At 43.7% G+C, this 366-nt stretch overlaps 1 protein-coding gene across 1 annotated transcript; it reads left to right on the top strand.

Annotated features, from left to right (window-relative positions):
- Positions 1–8: 8 nt before the first annotated feature.
- PHALS_13820 (uncharacterized protein) lies at positions 9–339 on the top strand (the record flags this gene model as incomplete). Its single annotated transcript, XM_024729641.1, has 3 exons — positions 9–44; positions 158–231; positions 288–339. 3 exons carry the CDS (start codon positions 9–11, stop codon positions 337–339), a joined length of 162 nt encoding a protein of 53 aa, XP_024579998.1.
- Positions 340–366: the final 27 nt, after the last annotated feature.

The following is a 366-nucleotide window of genomic DNA, read 5'->3' as shown; positions in this document are numbered from 1 at the left end:
TAACGTCAATGGATTCTGCTCGATCACCTCGAAGCCGTATACAGGTTGATTCCAAACACTTTTACCAGCTTGACGATCAATAACGAAGGATCGATTCACCGTGCCTAGAAGGTAGGTAGAGGCGATATGAAAAAAAGCTGGAGTTACATCGCGATAGTTTGCATTTGAAGATCGTCCATTAGCATCAAATGTCTCGTTGTCATCGCCGTTATATCGACGTCCGCCATACAGGTAAGTGGTGTTAGCATCGATATAAACAGCTGTGATCAATCCCTTGATATCAATAGGATAAAAAGTCACATTGTTGTATACCACGGAACAAATTGGCTCTTTCTCTAGAGTGGCGGCTGGTGCCAACGCATGACT

The sequence above is a fragment of the Plasmopara halstedii genome (assembly GCF_900000015.1).
Source record: "Plasmopara halstedii genome assembly, contig: Scaffold_694, whole genome shotgun sequence".
NCBI lineage: Eukaryota > Oomycota > Peronosporomycetes > Peronosporales > Peronosporaceae > Plasmopara > Plasmopara halstedii.
The sequence above is the reverse complement of the archived record's forward strand: the minus strand, read 5'-3'. Positions and strand labels throughout refer to the sequence as shown.